This window comes from Oncorhynchus mykiss, chromosome 7, assembly GCF_013265735.2.
Source record: "Oncorhynchus mykiss isolate Arlee chromosome 7, USDA_OmykA_1.1, whole genome shotgun sequence".
NCBI lineage: Eukaryota > Metazoa > Chordata > Actinopteri > Salmoniformes > Salmonidae > Oncorhynchus > Oncorhynchus mykiss.
Window position 1 is genome coordinate 16,157,025 of NC_048571.1, and position 20,374 is coordinate 16,177,398.

General features: G+C 43.4%; 1 protein-coding gene across 5 annotated transcripts; it reads left to right on the forward strand.

Moving 5' to 3' along the window:
* The first annotated feature begins 4,668 nt into the window (after positions 1–4,668).
* On the forward strand, positions 4,669–20,002 carry LOC110528882. 5 transcript variants are annotated; one of them, XM_036982754.1, is made up of 8 exons: positions 4,669–5,021; positions 16,049–16,179; positions 16,259–16,515; positions 16,641–16,881; positions 17,003–17,099; positions 17,343–17,576; positions 18,165–18,340; positions 19,413–20,002. In XM_036982754.1, the coding sequence occupies exons 2-8, from the start codon at positions 16,097–16,099 to the stop codon at positions 19,549–19,551; spliced, it is 1,227 nt and encodes a 408-aa protein (XP_036838649.1). In that variant the 5' UTR covers positions 4,669–5,021; positions 16,049–16,096; the 3' UTR covers positions 19,552–20,002. The 5 variants fall into 5 exon arrangements, with proteins under 5 accessions (XP_036838649.1, XP_021466728.2, XP_036838650.1 ...); XM_021611053.2 differs by having other exon boundaries at positions 18,165–18,381; positions 19,320–19,448; XM_036982755.1 differs by lacking the exon at positions 19,413–20,002 and adding an exon at positions 19,260–19,384.
* Positions 20,003–20,374: the final 372 nt, after the last annotated feature.

The following is a 20,374-nucleotide window of genomic DNA, read 5'->3' on the forward strand; positions in this document are numbered from 1 at the left end:
GGAAAGGGGGTGTGGACTGAGAAAGAAGCGGGAAAGACAAAATGGCTTCACTACACACAGTGGATAATTATATTATTGAAATGCTAATCCTTTGCTCATGATCGGCCGCTCATTTGGGAAAAATTGCAATAAATATATTTACGCCCGTATGTCGTTGTCTTCTCTGTTGGAATCGTCGGTCCGTCTGCTGGAGAGTCAGTTCATCAGAGAGTCTCTGGTTACTTCCCCAGAAGTCACAATGTCTTTCGTGGTTGTAGCTTTATCAGCGGCTCTGGATTGTGTCTGTTGTAATGGATACGTCAGGCGTCCATTGTTCTTAGGATAGATGTTTCGGGGGTTGTCGGTATTCTCATCCTAGGTTTACATCATTTCTAGCTGCAGTCTAGTAATTATATTTAAGATTTTCTCTTATTCTGTAGGGATCGTTTAAAACTCTAAACAGATCATGAAAAAGGCAGTTTTTTAAAAAACGTTTAGAATATTTTCAATTCACTAAGTACAACACACAAAATCACAGAGTGACTTTTTCACCAAACCTAATCAGTGTTTAATCTAGAAATTCATTTCATATAAAGGCCTTTCACAATGCTCACAATAATTGTCATATAATCGTCTTCTCATTTGTTTAAATACATTTGACTATCACTTAATCTAACTGTGCTTAATGGTTAATCACTTAATTGTTTGATGAATCTATAGATTGTAAACTGGTTTGTATACTACAGAAATACGGATTTTGAGTTCTGCAGAAATAAAAAGTGTTTGTAAAGTATAAACATCTAAATTACATATATGATACAAGATAACCATACATAATGACTACTCAATATTACTTATTGATTTCACATAGTGGTAACCACAATTGGTCACCATATAAAAGAGTGTGTGTGAACTTTGCATATTCTTTCAACATGGAACAGGATAGACATTAAGGGAGAGGAAGATATAAAAAATATTGTAGACAAGGGGCCCGTCAGAAAGGTGGGCATGGGCCCCCGTCAAAGAGGTGGGTATGGGCCCCATCAAAGAGGTGGGCATGGGCCCCATAAAAGAGGTCAAAGATGTGGGCATGGGCCCCATTAGAGAGGTCAAAGAGGTGGGCATGGGCCCCGTCAAAGAGGTGGGTATGGGCCCCATCAAAGAGGTGGGCATGGGCCCCATTAAAGAGGTCAAAGAGGTGGGTATGGGCCCCATAAAAGAGGTCAAAGATGTGGGCATGGGCCCCATCAAAGAGGTGGGCATGGGCCCCGTCAAAGAGGTCAAAGAGGTGGGCATGGGCCCCGTCAAAGAGGTGGGTATGGGCCCCATCAAAGAGGTGGGCATGGGCCCCATTAAAGAGGTCAAAGAGGTGGGTATGGGCCCCATAAAAGAGGTCAAAGATGTGGGCATGGGCCCCATCAAAGAGGTGGGCATGGGCCCCGTCAAAGAGGTCAAAGAGGTGGGTATGGGCCCCATCAAAGAGGTCAAAGATGTGGGCATGGGCCCCATTAAAGAGGTCAAAGACGTGGGTATGGGCCCCATCAAAGAGGTCAAAGACGTGGGCATGGGCCCGTCAAAGACGTGGGCATGGGCCCCTTTAAAGAGGTCAAAGAGGTGGGTATGAGCCCCATTAGAGAGGTCAAAGACATGGGCATGGGCCCCATTAAAGAGGTCAAAGACGTGGGTATGAGCCCCATTAAAGAGGTCAAAGACGTGGGTATGAGCCCTGTCAAAGAGGTCAAAGATGTGGGCATGGGCCCCGTCAAAGAGGTCAAAGATGTGGGCATGGGCCCCATTAAAGAGGTCAAAGAGGTGGGCATGGGCCCCATTAAAGAGGTCAAAGAGGTGGGTATGAGCCCCATTAAAGAGGTCAAAGAGGTGGGTATGAGCCCCATTAAAGAGGTCAAAGAGGTGGGTATGAGCCCTGTCAAAGAGGTCAAAGACATGGGCATGGGCCCCATCAGAGAGGCAGGTATGAGCCCCATGAAAGAGGTCAAAGACGTGGGTATGAGCCCTGTCAAAGAGGTCAAAGAGGTGGGCATGGGCCCCATCAAAGAGGTGGACATTAGAAAGAGGGAGGCAGATGGTAGGGAACTGATACTCTGAATGATCAGCTATGAAAAGACCACTGACATTTACTCCTGAAGTGCTGACCAGTTGCACCCTCTACAACCACTGCGATTATTATTATTTGACCCTGCTGGTCATCTATGAACATTTGAACATCTTGGCCATGTTCTGTCATGATCTCCACCCGACACAGCCAGAAGAGGACTGGCCACCCGTCATAGCCTGGTTCCTCTCTAGGTTTCTTCCTAGGTTCCGGCCTTTCTAGGGAGTTTTTCCTAGCCACCGTGCTTCTACACCTGCATTGCTTGCTGTTTGTGGTTTTAGGCTGGGTTTCTGTACAGCACTTTGAGATATCAGCTGATGTAAGAAGGGTTTTATAAATACATTTGATTGATTGATTGAGTGTTGTGTCTAATGAAGTCCGGGCCATTGTTGTTGACCATGTGGTAAACAGAGGCCTTACCATGGCAGAGGCTGCCCGACTAGTTCATTCCAATCTGAAAAGATCAACTGTCAATTACATCATAAAAACATTTTGCCAAAAGAAACGGTACGTCTGCAGGATATGCACTAGGCTTTACCATTACATTTACAGTAAATTACATATTGTAATGCATGTAAGTTCAGAAAACTTGTAACAGTACTCTTACAGTGTGATGCATTGACAGTACACTCTGTTGTACCCTCAAAATGGACAGAAAAACCCCATGGTGGTGGCTGTGGCTGTGTGCTGACCGACGAGCAGGAGAGGGCCGTGGTGGAAATGATGAGAGCCAGAAATGACATATGGCTGTCAAAAAATAAAGCAGGCCATTGAGGAGAACAATGACACCTTTGCCAATGTGGCATCCATCAGCCTACCAACAATCGCCCGCCTTATGAAGGGGCACCAGGTGTCCCTGCGTGTCCATTTCACTTTTGATTATACATCAGATAGATATTCTGAAAATTATAGACTTTCTGTCAATGTTGTTGGGTAATGTAAGTGTATTGCCTAATGTGACAAATGTGTAATCTACTGTAATTTACTGTACTCTAGCATATTACTTTCAGAACTTCTAAGGGCGATTTGAAACACATATCCTGCATTGTTTGCTCTTGGATTGTTGGATTAACTGATAGTTAAAATGACTAAATTGAAAAGATATCATGTTGTGTTTTGGTGATGATTGATCAAGACAAAGGAGATGATTGTGGACTACAGGAAAAGAGGATCGAGCACGCCCCCATTCTCATAAACGGGGCTGCAGTGGAGCAGGCCGAGAGCTTCAAGTTCCTTGGTGTCCACATCACCAATAAACTAACATGGTCCAAGCACACCAAGACAGTCGTGAAGCGGGCACGACAAAACCTATTCCCCCTCAGGAGACTGAAAAGATTTGGCATGGGTCCTGAGATCCTCAAAAGGTTCTACAGACTGGTTGCATCACTGCCTGGTATGGCAACTGCTCAGCCTCCGACCGCAAGGCACTACAGAGGGTAGTGCGAACGGCCCAGTACATCACTGGGGCTAAGCTTCCTGCCATCCAGGACCTCTATACCAGGCGGTGTCAGAGGAAGGCCCTAAAAATTGTCAAAGACTCCAGCCACCCTAGTCATAGACTGTTCTCTCTGCTACCGCACGGCAAGCGGTACCGGAGCGCCAAGTCTAGGTCCAAGAGGCTTCTAAACAGCTTCTACCCCAAGCCATAAGACTCCTGCACATCTAGTCAAATTCACTAAGTGCCACACCAGTGCCAATCTCTGTTGTCATCTATGCATAGTCACTAACAACTCTACCTACATGTACATACTACCTCAACTAACCGGTGCCCCAGCACATTAACTCTGTACCGGCACCCCCCTGTACATATTGTTATTTTTTACTGCTGCTCTTTAATTACTTGTTACTTGTTATATATCTTATTTTTATCTGTATTTTTTTTAAACTACACTGTCGGTTAGGGGCTCGTAAGTAAGCATTTCACTGTAAGGTCTACAATAAAATTTGATTTGATTATACCAATGTTCTCATTACATTTCACAATAAACGTATATTTTGAATCAATGGGTAGAGATGTTTACAATCTAAATGCACAATGACAGGTTTTGAATGAAAGCTTGGGTGCGTTACAAGTGTAACCCGTTTGGAGTTTTGTGAAAATGTACCACGTACTTGTGAGAATAGTACCAAAGCAATTAAAACAAACTGTAGCGTTAGTGCGTGTGTGTGTGTGTGTGTGTGTGTGTTTGCGTGCGTAGGCGTGTGATGTTCATCAGCATTGAAACTGGCATTACTGTCTCAAGTTCACCTGACAGACAGACAAATGGACAGGCAGACAGACAGCATTAGCCCGTGGCTACGACAAGACAGACAATTATGAGAGATTGGGAATAGGAAGTTCTATCTGCAAAAAGATGATTCTGAGATAAAGTTCTGAACACTCATTGGTTTGAATGGTGTCAGTAATTTGCATATTTTGAAATGAACATGAATTGTGGTATTAATACAGGTAGAGAACGTTGAACAGAACAAGGCTATGTCAATAACTACATTTACACCTGACTGCAGATAGAACCCTATAGCCCCAAACTCTACAAACCGGTGCTACCAGCAAAGATGTGCTGTGGAACAGGTTTTTCCTCTTGGCTACAAGCACCAGTTTGCGATGTATAGGGGGAAACACCCATATGAGATGTCCTTTCCAGGCTCTAGGCTTCCCCAACATTGTGTAAATGAAGTGTATTTCTCCAATTACAGTACAGCTTCCACCATCGACATTGTGACGCACAGGTGTGAGAGAGAGAGACAGAGAAAGAAAGACAGAGAGAGGCTAGTGTGGCATCCTGTAGTAGGCTATGATATCCACACAATTTCCATGGTCTGGCTGCATCTGGTGGATTTGACTAAACAATTTGAAATTTGAATCTATTTACACATTACTACCTTTTTGTGGATACATTTTTGGTCCTTTTCCTGGACTTACACACAGGTATATTCAGTTCCTTCTTGAAATTGATTGATGTTGGTGCCAGATATATTTATGATTTTCTAAAACCCATTAACAACTGGCTTCTAGCTGTTTTCAAGAGATTGTTAAATACATTGTATAACTATTTGATTTGAATAACATTACCTCTAGAATTGCATAGTCAGAACTACCCAGACAGTTCTGATTATTCCACATTTAGCTCTATCATCAGAGTTATACAGCTAGTAACTGCATGCTTTTCATGATCAGTAAACATCAGTTGATCATGTATTTTCAGATGTACGTGATAGTAACCTATTCATTTGACATGAGCTACCTAGCTAAAGCAAACAACGTGTCATTTAGCATAGATTAGGTTGATGGAAAGAGATTGGCCATCACCACCACATTCAGAACACGGCTGCCAGGATCTTGATGAGAAACTGAATGGTGTTGTAATGTATTTGTTCGTCAACATCCTTTCTTGAATTGAAAAGTAATCCAAGAAGTAATCATTTAGATTTTCAAACGTATCTGTAATCTGATTACAATATGTTTTGCTGATAACATACCTGTTTAGAGTTACAGTTTGTAACTGATTACAGTTACATTTTGTAACTGATTACAGTTACAGTCCAGGCGAGATTCGTGTTGGGAGGGTCTTTCCAATTCGGCATTCTTGATGGGTGGCCAATATCTGGTGGGTTGAAGAGTTCCTCCTGGAGTGGCAGATGTGTGGTGGTGGAGTCTTTTAAAATCATTTTGTGGGTTTTTGAGAGTCTCCGGATACAATGCGTTCAGAAAGTATTCAGACCCTTTGACTTTTTCCACATTTTGTTACGTTACAGCCTTGTTATAAAATTGATTCAATAAAACAGTTCTCCATCTACACACAATACCCCCTAATGACAAAGCAAAACCAGGTTTTTAGAAATGTTTCAAAATGTATTAAAAGTAAAAAAACAAAGTATTTTGATCAAAAATGTATGAAAAAAACGTATTTTTGAAGAAACGTAAAAGAAAAGGTGTAATTTTAGTGAATGATATAATAAATAGGACTGGAGTTATGTCACACATGCAGCTGACACAGACATATGGAAATGTCTGCTCTACCCAAATTACAAACAATTAATTGCAGCATTACCACAAAAATGGAAGAGGCCAGTAGAAGGGGAAAAAAGTAAGGAACTTGTATGTCGGCCCTGTATTAAAGAATATAAATGGTTAAATAAAAACATATACCAATTTAATTTAAGGACCAAAAAACTGACAGCTGTGCCATATAAATTGCTAAATAGTTGGGAAGAGATTTTTGATGTACCCATTCCATGGCACATGGTTTATGAATTGATATGCAAAACAACGCCAGATTCAACATTTCAAATGTATCAATTGAAATTACTATACAAAATTATTGCAACCAATAGAATGTTATATAAATGGGGGTTACAATCTTCCCAGCTCTGCAGATTCTGCTGTGAGGAGGCAGAGTCATTAGATCATTTATTTTGGTATTGTCCATATGTAGCTCGTTTTTGGTCACAGGTCCAGGAATGGCTGAAGAATTGCAACATTTGCCTAGAACTAACGCTACAGACAGCAATACTGGATGATTTGAAAAGCCATAGTATATCAATCAAAAATATAATAATTATTTTAGCAAAAAATTTTATTTTTAATTTACAATCTGTAGAAGCTATGAGAATAGGACGGTTCAATTATTTTGTGAAGCATCATTGCACAGTTGAAAAACATATGGCAAGTAGAAATGGATGATGTTGAGAGACAGATGGGAGGGGTTGAATGGAGCTGAAGGGTGGGACTAATAACAAGACAACCAATGTAAAACAAAGGGCTTCTGTTAAATGTATATAGGTTCAGAACCTTTGTGAAATAGCACAGTTACAAATAGAAAACAAACTGGACGGACATCAGAAACAGAGGAAGGACGAAAAACAAACCAAATATAACTATTGTACAATAGATTGTGTCTGTAAAATGTGTATAAGAATAACCTGAAGGTAAAAACCGAAGTGTTTATTAGTTTACTCCAATTGGGGGATCGGTGGTAGGGTTTGCGGGGAATAATAATAAAGGTGTATTCTTACAAAGGTATGTATGTCTATAAAGGTATGTGCATGTATATATGTGTATACAGTATGTATGCATGCGTGTATGTATATGGATATATTTACCAAACAAATATATTTAAAAAATATATAATATATATATATATATATAATAAATAAATAAACATTTAAAAACTGAAAGTATTCAGACGCTTTACTCAGTACTTTGTTGAAGCACCTTTGGTAGCGAATACAGCATTAAGTCTTCTTGGGTATGACGCTACAAGCTTGGCACACCTGTATTTGGGGAGTTTCTCCCATTCTTCTCTGCAGATCCTCTCAAGCTCTGTCAGGTTGGATAGGGAGTGTCGCTGCACAGCTATTTTCAGGTCTCTCCAGAGATGTTTGATCAGGTTCAAGTCCGGGCTCTGGCTGGGCCACTCAAGGACATTCAGAGACTAGTCCCGAAGCCACAACAGCGTTGTCTTGGCTGTGTGCTTCGTCCCAGTCTGAGGTCCTGAGCACTCTGGAGTAGGTTTTCCTCAAGGATCTCTCTGTACTTTGCTCCGTTCATCTTTCCCTCGATCCTGACTAGTCTCCCAGTCCCTGTCTCTGAAAAACATACACACAGGATGATACTGCCACCACCATGCTTCACCGTAGGGATGGGGCCAGGTTTCCTCCAGACGTGACACTTGGCATTCAGGCCAAGGGTTCAATCTTGGTTTCACCAGACCAGAGAATCTTGTTTCTCATGGTCTGAGAGTGCTTTAGGTGCCTTTTGGCAAACTCCAAGCGGGCTGTCATGTGCATTTTACTGAGGAGTGGATTCCGTCTGGCCACTCTACCATAAAGGCCTGATTGGTGGAGTGCTGCAGAGATGGTTGTCCTTCTGGAAGGTACTCTGATCTCCACAGAGGAACTCTGGAGCTCTGTCAGAGTGACCATTGGGTTCTTGGTCACCTCCCTGACCAAGGACCTTCTCCACCGATTTCTCAGTTTGGCTGGGTGGCCATCTCTAGGAAGAGTCTTGGTTGTTGCAAACTTCTTCCATTTAAGAAAAATGATGGAGGCCACTGTGTTCTTGGGGACAATCAATGCTGGAGAAATGTTTTTTCCACACTGTCAACTGTGGGACCTTATATAGACAGGTGTGTTCATTTACAAATCATGTCCAATCAATTGAATTTACCACAGGTGGACTCCAATCAAGTTGTAGAAACATCTCAGGGATGATCAATGGAAACAGGATGCACCTGAGGTCATAGCAAAGGGTCTGAATATTCATGTAAATAAGGTATTTCGTTTTTTAAAAATTGTATGTACATTTAAATCATTTCTAAAAACCTGTTTTCAATTTGATTTGTCATTATGGGGTAGTGTTTAATTAACACATTCTTATTTTACCAGGTAAGTTGACTGAGAACACATTCTCATTTACAGCAACAACCTGGGGAATAGTTACAGGGGAGATGAATGAGCCAATTGTAAGCTGGGGATGATTAGGTGGCCATGATGGTATGAGGGACCGCTTGGGAATTTAGCCAGGACACCGGGGTTAACACGATAGGTGCCAAATGATCTTTAATGACCGCAGACACCCGTTTAATGTCAGGACACCCGTTTAACGTCAGGACACCCGTTTAACGTCAGGACACCCGTTTAACGTCAGGACACCCGTTTAACGTCAGGACACCCGTTTAACGTCAGGACACCCGTTTAACGTCAGGACACCCGTTTAACGTCCTATCCAAAAGACGGCACCCTGTGTGTGTGTGTGTGTGCGTGCGTGCGTGTGTGTGGCGTGTGTGTGTGTGTGTGTGTGTGTGCGTGCGTGGCGTGTGTGTGTGTGTGTGTGTGTGCGGTGTGTGTGTGTGTGCGTGGCGTGTGTGTGTGTACCTTGACTTTGCACCGTAACTCCCCTTGTGATTTTCCACATGTGAAATCATGTGTTTTTCTGTAAAGATCTGCTGCTGATAATGAGGGTGCTAATTATGCTGGTAGTAGTGCTCCCTGTAGAGCCAGCTAGTTAGGAGATGAGGTGGTTCTAGGTTTGACTATGGTGGCAGTGCTCCCTGTAGAGCCAGCTAGTTTGGAGATGAGGTGGTTCTAGGTTTGACTATGGTGGCAGTGCTCCCTGTAGAGCCAGCTAGTTTGGAGATGAGGTGGTTCTAGGTTTGACTATGGTGGCAGTGCTCCCTGTAGAGCCAGCTAGTTTGGAGATGAGGTGGTTCTAGGTTTGACTATGGTGGCAGTGCTCCCTGTAGAGCCAGCTAGTTTGGAGATGAGGTGGTTCTAGGTTTGACTATGGTGGCAGTGCTCTCTGTAGAGCCAGCTAGTTAGGAGATGAGGTGGTTCTAGGTATGACTATGGTGGCAGTGCTCTCTGTAGAGCCAGCTAGGAGATGAGGTGGTTCTAGGTTTGACTATGGTGGCAGTGCTCTCTGTAGAGCCAGCTAGTTAGGAGATGAGGTGGTTCTAGGTTTGACTATGGTGGCAGTGCTCTCTGTAGAGCCAGCTAGTTAGGAGATGAGGTGGTTCTAGGTTTGACTATGGTGGCAGTGCTCCCTGTAGAGCCAGCTAGTTAGAAGATGAGGTGGTTCTAGGTTTGACTATGGTGGCAGTGCTCTCTGTAGAGCCAGCTAGTTTGGAGATGAGGTGGTTCTAGGTTTGACTATGGTGGCAGTGCTCTCTGTAGAGCCAGCTAGTTAGGAGATGAGGTGGTTCTAGATTTGACTATGGTGGCAGTGCTCCCAGTAGAGCCAGCTAGTTTGGAGATGAGGTGGTTCTAGGTTTGACAATGGTGGCAGTGATCCCTGTAGAGCCAGCTAGTTTGGAGATGAGGTGGTTCTAGGTTTGACAATGGTGGCAGTGCTCCCTGTAGAGCCAGCTAGTTAGGAGATGAGGTGGTTCTAGGTTTGACTATGGAGGCAGTGCTCTCTGTAGAGCCAGCTAGTTAGGAGATGAGGTGGTTCTAGGTTTGACTATGGTGGCAGTGCTCCCTGTAGAGCCAGCTAGTTAGAAGATGAGGTGGTTCTAGGTTTGACTATGGTGGCAGTGCTCTCTGTAGAGCCAGCTAGTTTGGAGATGAGGTGGTTCTAGGTTTGACTATGGTGGCAGTGCTCTCTGTAGAGCCAGCTAGTTAGGAGATGAGGTGGTTCTAGATTTGACTATGGTGGCAGTGCTCCCAGTAGAGCCAGCTAGTTTGGAGATGAGGTGGTTCTAGGTTTGACAATGGTGGCAGTGCTCCCTGTAGAGCCAGCTAGTTTGGAGATGAGGTGGTTCTAGGTTTGACAATGGTGGCAGTGCTCCCTGTAGAGCCAGCTAGTTAGGAGATGAGGTGGTTCTAGGTTTGACTATGGAGGCAGTGCTCTCTGTAGAGCCAGCTAGTTAGGAGATGAGGTGGTTCTAGGTTTGACTATGGTGGCAGTGCTCTCTGTAGAGCCAGCTAGTTAGGAGATGAGGTGGTTCTAGGTTTGACTATGGTGGCAGTGCTCTCTGTAGAGCCAGCTAGTTAGGAGATGAGGTGGTTCTAGGTTTGACCATGGTGGCAGTGCTCTCTGTAGAGCCAGCTAGTTAGGAGATGAGGTGGTTCTAGGTTTGACCATGGTAGCAGTGCTCCCAGTAGAGCCAGCTAGTTTGGAGATGAGGTTGTTCCTGGTTTTCACAGCCGATGAAGCCCTGTCTCCTGCAGAGTGTCAGTCAGTGTCTGTAGCCTTGGTGACTGTTGACATGTGGGAAATACATATTTGATCTGTACTGTATTAAGTTCAGCAGGCTGCTACAATGGAATATTGGAATGGAATAGGCCTACCAAAAAAGTGCAAACTCTAATATACACTAATTCAAGCACAGATTGACACATGGGTAGGGAGAATATGAATAGGATAGGATAGAATATGAATTGGATAGAATATGAATAGGATAGGATAGAATATGAATAGGATAGGATAGAATATGAATAGGATAGGATAGAATATGAATAGGATAGGATAGAATATGAATAGGATAGGATAGAATATGAATAGGATAGAATATGAATAGGATAGGATAGGATAGAATATGAATTGGATAGGATAGAATATGAATAGGATAGAATATGAATAGGATAGGATAGGATAGAATATGAATTGGATAAAATAGAATATGAATAGGATAGGATAGAATATGAATTGGATAGGATAGAATATGAATAGGATAAAATATGAATAGGATAGGATATAATATGAATTGGATAAAATAGAATGTGAATAGGATAGGATAGAATATGAATAGGATAGGATAGAATATGAATAGGATAGGATAGAATATGAATAGGATAGGATAGAATATGAATAGGATAGGATAGAATATGAATAGGATAGGATAGAATATGATAGGATAGAATATGAATAGGATAGGATAGAATATGAATAGGATAGAATATGAATAGGATAGGATAGAATATGAATAGGATAGGATAGGATAGAATATGAATAGGATAGGATAGAATATGAATAGGATAGGATAGAATATGAATAGGATAGGATATAATAGGATAGGATAGAATATGAATAGGATAGGATAGAATATGAATAGGATAGGATAGAATAGGATAGGATAGAATATGAATAGGATAGGATAGAACATGAATTGGATGAAGTAACCGGCAGGTAGCTAGTGCACGCAGGGTGAGTGGCAGAGGGGCGGGGAATCTTTTTTCAAGATTCCTTCGTTTCTGATAAATTCTGTACTTTGACGGACAATTCGTTGCATTTAAATTACAAGAGAGAAAAGAGGCAGACAATTATATACAAAATAATTAGTCAAAAAAAACTGCTACCAAGAAAAAGCACACTTTTTTCATAGGAGGGAAAAAGTGCAGGTGCCCCAGCACCTCTTTGGCTCTATCTGTGCACCCGCGTGTGTGTAGTAAGCACAGAGACGGAAGAGGAAGAGAGACATCCCACACCCTCATCAGTCAACTAAGCAGACCAGACCTAGCTGCTTATGCATTGGTGCCTATGCAAGAGCCACCCCATTAATTAAGCAGACCGGAATGGACAATGTGTTTTATATGATAAACAGCCTAAGTGGGACATCTTCATTTATCGACCATCTTTGGTAAGAGTACCTGGTCGTTGATCTCATCAGGTATCTTGCTGAGGATGTGTTTCAAAGCTCTGGCTTTCTCATTTAGGTCCTGAAACTCCTGCTCTGGCTTGTCCACTAAGAACTCTATACACACACCACAACAATAACTGCAATCAACCACGGCACACACCTGTCACTTCCCCTCAAGGCAGTGGTTGATTTATTTTATTTGACAGTTTAAGAAATACATACACACAGCACAAAACTAGAAAGAGATATTACAAAGCCAATGTCTTACTTCCGGCGCCGACAGAGATGGCTGCCTCGCTTCGCGTTCCTAGGAAACTATGCAGTATTTTGTTTTTTTATGTGTTATTTCTTACAATGTTACCCAAGGAAATCTTAGGTTTTATTACATACAGTCAGGAGGAACTATTGGATATAAGAGCAATGTCAACTCACTAACATTACGACCAGGAATACGACTTTCCTAAAGCGTATCCTCTGTTTGACCCACCACCCAGGACAATGGATCGGATCCCAGTAGACGGGGCAGACGGAGTGGTCTTCTGGTCAGGCTCCGTAGACGGGCACATCGCGCACCGCTGCCGAGTATACTACTCGCCAATGTCCAGTCTCTTGACAACAAGGTAGACAAAATACGAGAAACTGTTGCCTTCCAGAGAGACATCAGAGACTGTAACATTCTTTGTTTCACGGAAACATGGCTCACTCGAGACACGATGCCAGAGTCGGTACAGCCACCTGGTTTCTTCACGCATCGCGCCGACAGAAACAAGCATCTCTCTGGTAAGAAGAAGAGCGGTGGTGTCGGCCTTATGATTAACGAGACGTGGTGTGATCATAACAACATAAAGGAACTCAAGTCCTTTTGTTCACCTGACTTAGAATTCCTCATAATCAAATGCCGACCACATTATCTACCAAGAGAATTCTCTTCGATCATAATCACAGTCGTGTATATTCCCCCCCAAGCAGACACATCGACGGCCCTGAAAGAACTTCATTCGACTCTATGTAAACTGGAAACCACATATTCTGAGGCTGCATTTATTGTAGATGGGGATTTTAACAAGGCTAATCTGAAATCAAGGCTCTCTAAATTCTATCAGCATATCGATTGCACAATCCGGGCTTGCAAAACCCTGGATCATTGTTATTCTATCTTCTGCGATGCATATAAGACCCTCCCCCGCCCTCCTTTTCGAAAAGCTGATCACGACTCCATTTTGTTGCTCCCAGCCTATAGACAGAGACTAAAACATGAAGCATCCGCGCTCAGGGTCGTTCAACGCTGGTCCGACCAATCGGATTCCACGCTTCAAGATTGCTTCGATCACGTAGACTGGAATATGTTACGCATAACGTCGACCAGAAACCGTGGATTGATGGCAGCATTCGTGCAAAACTGAAAGCTCAAACCACTGCTTTTAACCAGGGCAAGGTGACCGGAAACATAACCGAATACAAACAGTGTAGCTATTCCCTCCGCAAGGCAATCAAACAAGCTAAGCGTCAGTATGGAGACAAAGTCGAGTCGCAATTCAACGGCTCAGACACGAGAGGTATGTGGCAGGGTCTATAGTCAATCACGGAATACAAAAGAAAAACCAGCCCCGTCACGGACCACGATGTCTTGCTCCCAGACAGACTAAACAACTTCTTTGCTCGCTTTGAGGACAATACAGTGCCACTGACACGGCCCGCTACCAAAACCTGCGGGCTCTCCTTCACTGCAGCCAATGTGAGTAAAACATTTAAACGTGTTAACCCTCGCAAGGCTGCAGGCCCAGACGGCATCCCCGGCCACGTCCTGAGAGCATGCGCAGACCAGCTGGCTGAGGTGTTTACGGACATATTCAATCAATCCCTATCCCAGTCTGCTGTTCCCACATGCTTCAAGAGGGCCACCACTGTTCCTGTTCCCAAGAAAGCTAAGGTAACTGAGCTAAATGACTACCGCCCGGTAGCACTCACTTCCGTCATCATGAAGAGCTTTGAGAGACTAGTCAAGGACCATATCACCTCCACCCTATCTGACACCCTAGACCCACTCCAATTTGCTTACCGCCCCAATAGGTCCACAGACGACGCAATCGCAATCACACTGCACACTGCCCTAACCCCTTTGGACAAGAGGAATATCTATGTAAGTATGCTGTTCATCGATTACAGCTCAGCATTTAACACCATAGTACCCTCCAAACTCGTCATTAAGCTCGAGACCCTGGGTCTCGACCCCGCCCTGTGCAACTGGGTCCTGGACTTTCTGACGGGCCGCCCCCAGGTGGTGAGGGTAGGTAACAACATCTCCACCCCGCTGATCCTCAACACTGGGGCCCCACAAGGGTGCGTTCTCAGCCCTCTCCTGTACTCCCTGTTCACCCATGACTGTGTGGCCATGCACGCCTCCAACTCAATCATCAAGTTTGCAGACGATACTACAGTGGTAGGCTTGATTACCAACAACGACAAGACGGCCTACAGGGAGGAGGTGATGGCCCTCGGAGTGTGGTGTCAGGAAAATAACCTCACACTCAATGTCAACAAAACAAAGGAGATGATCGTGGACTTCAGGAAACAGCAGAGGGAACAGCCCCCTATCCACATTGACAGGACAGCAGTGGAGAGCGTGGAAAGTTTTAAGTTCCTTGGCGTACACATCACAGACAAACTGAAATGGTCCACCCACACAGACACCGTGGCGAAGAAGGAGCAGCAGCGCCTCTTCAAACTCAGGAGGCTGAAGAAATTCGTCTCGTCACCAAAAACACTCACAAACTTTTACAGTTGCACAATCGAGAGCATCTTGTCGTGCTGTATCACCGCCTGGTACGGCAACTGCTCCGCCCATAACCGTAAGGCTCTCCAGAGGGTAGTGAGGTCTGCACAACGCATCACCGGAGGCAAACTAGCTGCGCTCCAGGACACCTACACCCCCCGATGTCACAGGAAGGCCAAAAAGATCAGCAAGGACAACAACCACCCGAGCCACTGCCTGTTCACCGCGCTATCATCCAGAAGGCGAGGTCAGTACAGGTGCATCAAAGCGGGGACCGAGAGACTGAAAAACTCAAGGCCATCAGACTGTTAAACAGCCATCACTAACATTGAGTGGCTGCTGCCAACATACTGACTCAACTCTAGCCACTTAAATAATGGAAAAATTGATGTAATAAATGTATCACTAGCCACTTTAAACAATGCCACATAATACAATGTTTACATACCCTACATTACTCATCTCATATGTATATACTGTACTCTATACCATCTACTGCATCTTTCCTATGCCGTTCGGCCACCACTTATATAGTCGTATTCATTCCTTTACACTTGTGTGTATGAGGTAGTTGTTGTGAAATTGTTAGGTTAGATTACTTGTTAGATATTACTGCATGGTTGGAACTAGAAGCACAAGCATTTCGCTACACTCGCATTGACATCTGCTAACCATGTGTATGTGACAAATAAAATTAGATTTGATTTGATTTATTTCCATTGTGTCCCTTGCTGTCGTTTCCATTCTGGTCCATGTGGATTTGATATGTTTTTCATGTCATACGTGCTTCCCTGCTGCAAAGCCACTATTGCCCTCTCTGGGACAAATAATGCTGAAAGTTGAAAGTTGAACTTGAGGCCTATTGACTGTCATTAGATACAGTATTTTGCATGTCATGCATGTCTTCATCTCACTCTAAGGATCAGAGGCTGCGTTTAAACAGGCAGCCCAATTCTGATCTTTTGCCCAATTATGGGCAAAAGAGCTGATCTGATTGGTCGAAAGACCAATTTGTGGCAAAAAACTATCAGAATTGGGCTGCATGTGTAAACGTAGCCAGGGATCAAGTGCGACTACATGATTAACTTTCCCTTCTCTTCAAAGGTCACCTCATTCTTCACCTTCTATAAACTACCTTCCTAGATCTGGCTCATGATGGTGAAGAGGCGTGCGCTACCTTTACTGATAGCTTCTGCTCTGGCAGTCGTGGTCTACGTCATCTTCACATTGCCCAGGTACCGTGTAGCCTCTGCCGTACAATCAAGAAACTTAATAAAAGTGTCAAAAGGAAAAAATCTGTCCATGATTCCACAGATCACAGCCAGGCAACCTCCAGGACCTCCAGCACCTCTATCTGCACCACATCTCTGACCAGTCCATCACGCCTGTCAACGACACCAAACACTTCATGGTGGGGGCCTACAAGGAACATCGTTTGGAGGGAAGCTCCGTACGCATCATCAGTATCTTCAGACGAGACTCTGTCCAGCCTCTGTACTGTGTGTTCTACTGTGGGACTCACTGGGCTAATGGAATGAAGGCTGAAGTCCAGATGCACTCTGATCACTTTGGTACCTGCTATTTGGTTTTTAGCCCTGCACTGACACACCCGAATCAAAGAAATAAGGGGCTTGGTGATTCTCTGATTAGTTTGTGGATTTACATTTATGTGACTCTGTTCTGTATTGGGATGAAGGTTTCCGCTTCGTGACGACCGACGTCCTTTGTCCGAATGTTCCCGACTGTAACCCGTCGCACGTGACCCTCGCCACACAAGCTGACACCAAGCTCGCTCAGAACCAATCCTTCCTCCGCATCCAGAACCTTGTGAAAAGGGAGGAAGAGAAGTTTCAGTTCAACTTCACTGTCTGTTGGTCCAATTTATTTGGCGATTATAACAACGTGCTTCAGGTCACCCAGACTCTGGAGATGTACAAGTGGGTATTGAGTGATGGATTGATTGATTAAATGGTTGATTGATTGATTAAATGGTTGATTGATTGATTAAATGGTTGATTGATTGATTAAATGGTAGATTGATTGATTGCTATGTTGCAGGCTGTTGGGAGTGCAGCATGTTGTGGTGTATAACACCAGCTCTGGATCAGACCTGGATAGACTGCTACAGAGTTACACACAGGACGGCTTTGTGGAGGTAAGAATTAACTGATTGGATGGATGGATACATGGATAGATACATAGATAGATAGCAGTGAAGGCTGCTGAGGGGAGAACGGCTCATAATAATGGCCGGAACGGAACAAATGGAATGGCATCAAACACCTGGAAACCATGGAAACCATGTGTTTGATGTATTTGATACAATTCCACCTATTCCGCTCCAGTCATTACCACGAGCCCGTTCTCCCAAATTAACTGGCGGATTGATTGACTGCAGGTGGTGCCCTGGCCGATCGGCAAATACATGAACCCGTCCCGTGGGTGGCAGCCCAGTGAACATGGAGGGGACATCCACTACTATGGCCAGTTGACCACTCTGAATGACTGTGTCTACAGACAAATGTATCAGTCACGCTATGTACTGCTGAACGACATTGATGAGATTATAGCTCCATACCAGCATCAAACCCTGCCCCAGATGATGGATGTACTTCAGAGGCAAAACCCAAAGGTAGGGGGAGGACTCAGGGAAGTACTATGTATGTGTGTTAATTATGATCATTATGTGTGTAGTATGCATATGTTAGGCTGTTTACACAGGCATCCAGATTCAGATTTTCTTGCCAATTATTTGGCATATCGGACACCTGATATTTTCCCCAATGTGTAAACAGCAATTACTGATCTTTGGTGTTTTTGTTTTTTTGACCAATCATATCTGATCTTCTTGACACTTTTTAGAACTGAAAAGACCAATTATTGAAAAAAGATCAGAATTGGGCTGCTCGTGTAAACGCAGCAATGGACTCTTGTCTTTTGACTTCTGATTCCACATTCGTATGTGGTTCTCATCCTCAGTCTGGATGCTCAGATCAGAATTGTTGTTCTTGCACATGACCTGCCGTTACCAAGATAACCACCCCAACATTGACAGGAAATGAATGAGCATTGAGTTTGCGTGTGAATGTGCGAATCTGATATGGGTCAAAATACAATAAAGGTGTGGACAGTGAGAAAGATGTATCAGATATGAAGGAAAAAAAATCTGAATTCCTTCTCTCTCTTTCGCCTTCTCTCACTCAACCCTCCGTCTCCCCAGGCCGAAGTGTTCCTCATAGAGAACCACATCTTTCCTAAGTCCCAGTTTGAGCCCAGTGGAAGGTTTGAATTGCCCCGCTGGAGAAATGTTCCAGGGATCAACATCATGGCGCACATCTACAGAGAGGAGCCAGACTATCGCATCTCCCACCCCTCCAAGATGATAGTACGGCCCAGGTTAGAATCTCCTACCTCTCCAAGAAGATAGTACGTCCCAGGTTAGAACCCACCACCCCCCCAAGATGATAGTATGGCCCAGAGTAGTATACTAAGAAGCTAGCTAGATATACTCAGGGTTTTCTAAAGCTAGTCAGCTTCAGTTAGGTTCACATTCCAGCTCAGGCTTCATCCCTATTACGACAGTGGATATTGCTTGTCCTCCTGCTTCTCACTCTAGCAGACTTAGAACTGCGCATGCATGTCGCACGTGGCTAGTCGAACTCTGAACTTTTCATTGAGACAATGCTGAAACATAAATCCATGGGCGAGTCAGCGCTACATTACATTTTTAACCAAATCAACATGAAATAAAAGCTATCTGGCAAATTCTGCAGGTTATGGTGTGAAAAGGGTCATAAGAAGTATTTTATGATGTATCGTTCATGCCGTCTTAGGTGTGCTTATTAATGCACAAGCACCTTTTCTCCACACTCTTATAGATAAAATAATGATATAAAGTCATACAAAAGTTAAACTCTGCATGAAGTTTCAAATGCATCCTGTCATTACTAAATGTGTATTTAATATTACAACAACAAAGAATTACAGAGAAAAAACATTTGATTCATATTTAGTCAGTGGTCCTTCTCAAATGAAAGGGATGATGGGAACCTGATCTCAATCTCAACTCACGGCTCAGATATTTCCTTCAGGATGAGTAGAGTTAGCCCTGATTTAGCCTGCCCAGAAATGTACCTGGCTAAAAGGTGAGCCACATTTGTGTAAGTGGTTATCGCAAGTTGAACTCAGAGTTCGTAGTATAGGGCTCTGGTTAGAACATACCACCCCTACAAGATGAAAGTAAGACCCAGGAGGATAGAATAGAGCAGACGTCGGTCCACTCTGTCTAACAACCCTTCTGTGTCTCTGACCCCAGGGCAGTGGAGCAGACGTCGGTCCACTCTGTCTAACAACCCTTCTGTGTCTCTGACCCCAGGGCAGTGGAGCAGACATCGGTCCACTCTGTGCTGCGTAACTTCGGGCAGACAGTGAAGGTTCTTCCTAACGTGTGTCATATCATCCATGTCAGAGTTCCCCTACAAGGAGGACTGACCAAGGAGGAGCTGCATGAAGACAAGAGAGTCTGGGACTACGAGAGACAACTGGTGCCTAATGTAGATAAAGCACTGGAGCAAGCAGGACTACTAATCGAAGGAAGGAAGGAGTAGTCAGAGATGGAAGAGGAAGCGTGACATCCACTCACAATTTATATTTATATATATATATATATATATATATACACACACAATCAATGAACTCAGCAGACAAGACCTAGCTGCTATCGCATTGGTGCCTACGGGACTAATGTCCCCGATTGCAGTTTAGACTACCAAAATCCAGCAATGGCTGATGAATTGGACTATTTACCTGGAGATAACTCTGCAGATAGCACTGTTCGGTGATTTAAAAAGTCCTAGTCAATCAATGAATAATATAATAAAACTTCTAGCAAAATGTTTATCTTTCATTTACAATCTGTAGAAACTATGAGAAAAGAACGGTTCATAACTTTTGTAAAATATCACAGCACAGTTGAAAAATATATGGCAAGTAGAAATCCAATATGGATGGTGTTAAGAGATAGATGGGAGGGGTTGAGTGGAGCTGAAGGGTGGGACTAATAACAACAACAAGATAACTAATGTAAAATATACTGTGTCTGTAAAATGTATATAGGTTAAGAACTTTTGTGGAACAGAGTTAAAAAATATATATGGCAAATAGAAATCCAACAGGATGGTTTTCAGAACTACAGTTGAAGTCGGAAGTTTACATACACCTCAGCCAAATACATTTAAACTCTGTTTTTCACAATTCCTGACATTTAATCCTGGTAAAAAGTATAGTTTTAGGTCAGTTAGGATCACCACCTTATTTTAAGAATGAAATGTCAGAATACGAGTAGAGTGATTTATTTAAGCTTTTATTTCTTTCATCACACTCCCAGTGGGTCAGAAGTTTACTTAAACTCAATTAGTATTTGGTTGCATT